Consider the following 1477-nt stretch of genomic DNA (forward strand, 5'->3'; position numbering starts at 1 on the left):
CGCGCATCACGCCCACTCCCGTCGTCGTCATGGGAAGCCACGCTCTCTCTGCCTCCTCATCCGCACCGCGCATCACGCTCACTCCCGTCGTCGTCATGGGAAGCCACGCTCTCTCTGCCTCCTCATCCGCACATACGCGCTGTGCCCGGTCCGATTGACCGCTTGACCGACGCCGGACGTCGAATCCTAGTCCGATTTTTCGGCGCAACACTATTTCCACTCTGCTCGGCTGTGTTTTTGGCACAGCGCCATTTCCTCTCAGCCTTTCCCTGTTTTCGGCGCAGCAGTGTTTCCTCTGAGCTATTCCATTGTTTTCGGTGCAGCACAATTTTCTCTCAGCTTGTCCGTGTTCTCGGCGCAGCACTATTTCCTCTCAGTTCGTCCGTGTTTTCGGCGCAGCACAGTTTTTACTGCCGGATCGTCTGTATTTCGAGCACAGCACAGTTTCCTCTCCGATTGCTTGCATTTCCGGTGCAACATCATCCCTTCTCATTCGCCCGTGCCTCCGGTGCAGCACTGTTTCCTCTCAGCACATCTGCGTTTCTGGTGCAACAGTGTTTCCTTGCCGATCGTCTGTCCGTCTGCGCTGCCGCTGCCATCTCCTCGCGTCGTCGTCTGCTAGGTGACGGTTGCCATGACGATCCCACGCGCAGAGCGCGCGTCTGCCGCACAGCCGGTGCTGACCAGAGGGCGCCACCATGCTCACACCGGCCGTTTCCTGGAAAACACAAAGGAGATGTTGTGAGAGCTGACAGATAGATAGACGGACAGGCAGACTGACGGACAGACAGACAGACAGACAGACAAACAGACAGACAGACAGACAGACAGACAGACAGACAAACAGACAGACAGACAGACAGACAGACAGACAGACAGACAGACAGACAGACAGACAGACAGACAGACAAACAGACAGACAAACAGACATACAGACAGATCTAAAAGGCCGACCTATGCTAATGCCCACTCACCCCCCTCAGGCCATTTCTCCCATGTGCACCATCGCCACGACAACCGGTCGCTCGCGCTTCATCCCCCCATCGTGTGGCTTCGGTGAATCGGCTCGAGCATCGAGCGCGAGGGATGCGGATGCTGCCGATCCCCCCGGGGCTTCCGACATCATCCGACAATCGCGACAGATTGATTACGACAACGTGTGCCGCCGACTGATGAGTGGACCGAGGCTTCACTGATCACTGATTGCCGCGGATGCTGCGCGCATCCTCATCCTCATCCTCATCCTCTCCTCATCCGCTGCTTCGTCGTTATAGTAACTAAGGGAGCATCACTTCAGCCTTCCAGTCTTCAGTACTCCCACTCACCAGAACGATGCTGCTACGACCATGCGGCTGCTGATGCCCCGCTGTGTTTCCAGTGAAGTGTTGAACTGAATGATTTCATACAGAGAGAGAGAAAGAGAGAGAGAGAGAGAGAGAGAGAGAGAGAGAGAGAGAGAGAGAGAGAGAGAGAGAGA

The 1477-nt window shown here is 55.9% G+C and overlaps 1 protein-coding gene across 1 annotated transcript in view; it reads right to left on the bottom strand.

Moving 5' to 3' along the window:
* The window catches only part of LOC106818866, a 9533-nt gene that overhangs the window by 2551 nt on the left and 5505 nt on the right, over positions 1 to 1477 (bottom strand). Inside the window, exon 2 of the mRNA XM_014823537.1 lies at positions 6 to 132. Coding sequence (XP_014679023.1) covers positions 6 to 132 — 127 coding nt within the window. The remainder of the gene's footprint in view (positions 1 to 5; positions 133 to 1477) is intronic.

The sequence above is a fragment of the Priapulus caudatus genome, unplaced genomic scaffold (genome assembly GCF_000485595.1).
Source record: "Priapulus caudatus unplaced genomic scaffold, Priapulus_caudatus-5.0.1 Scaffold2598, whole genome shotgun sequence".
Classification (NCBI taxonomy): domain Eukaryota; kingdom Metazoa; phylum Priapulida; class Priapulimorpha; order Priapulimorphida; family Priapulidae; genus Priapulus; species Priapulus caudatus.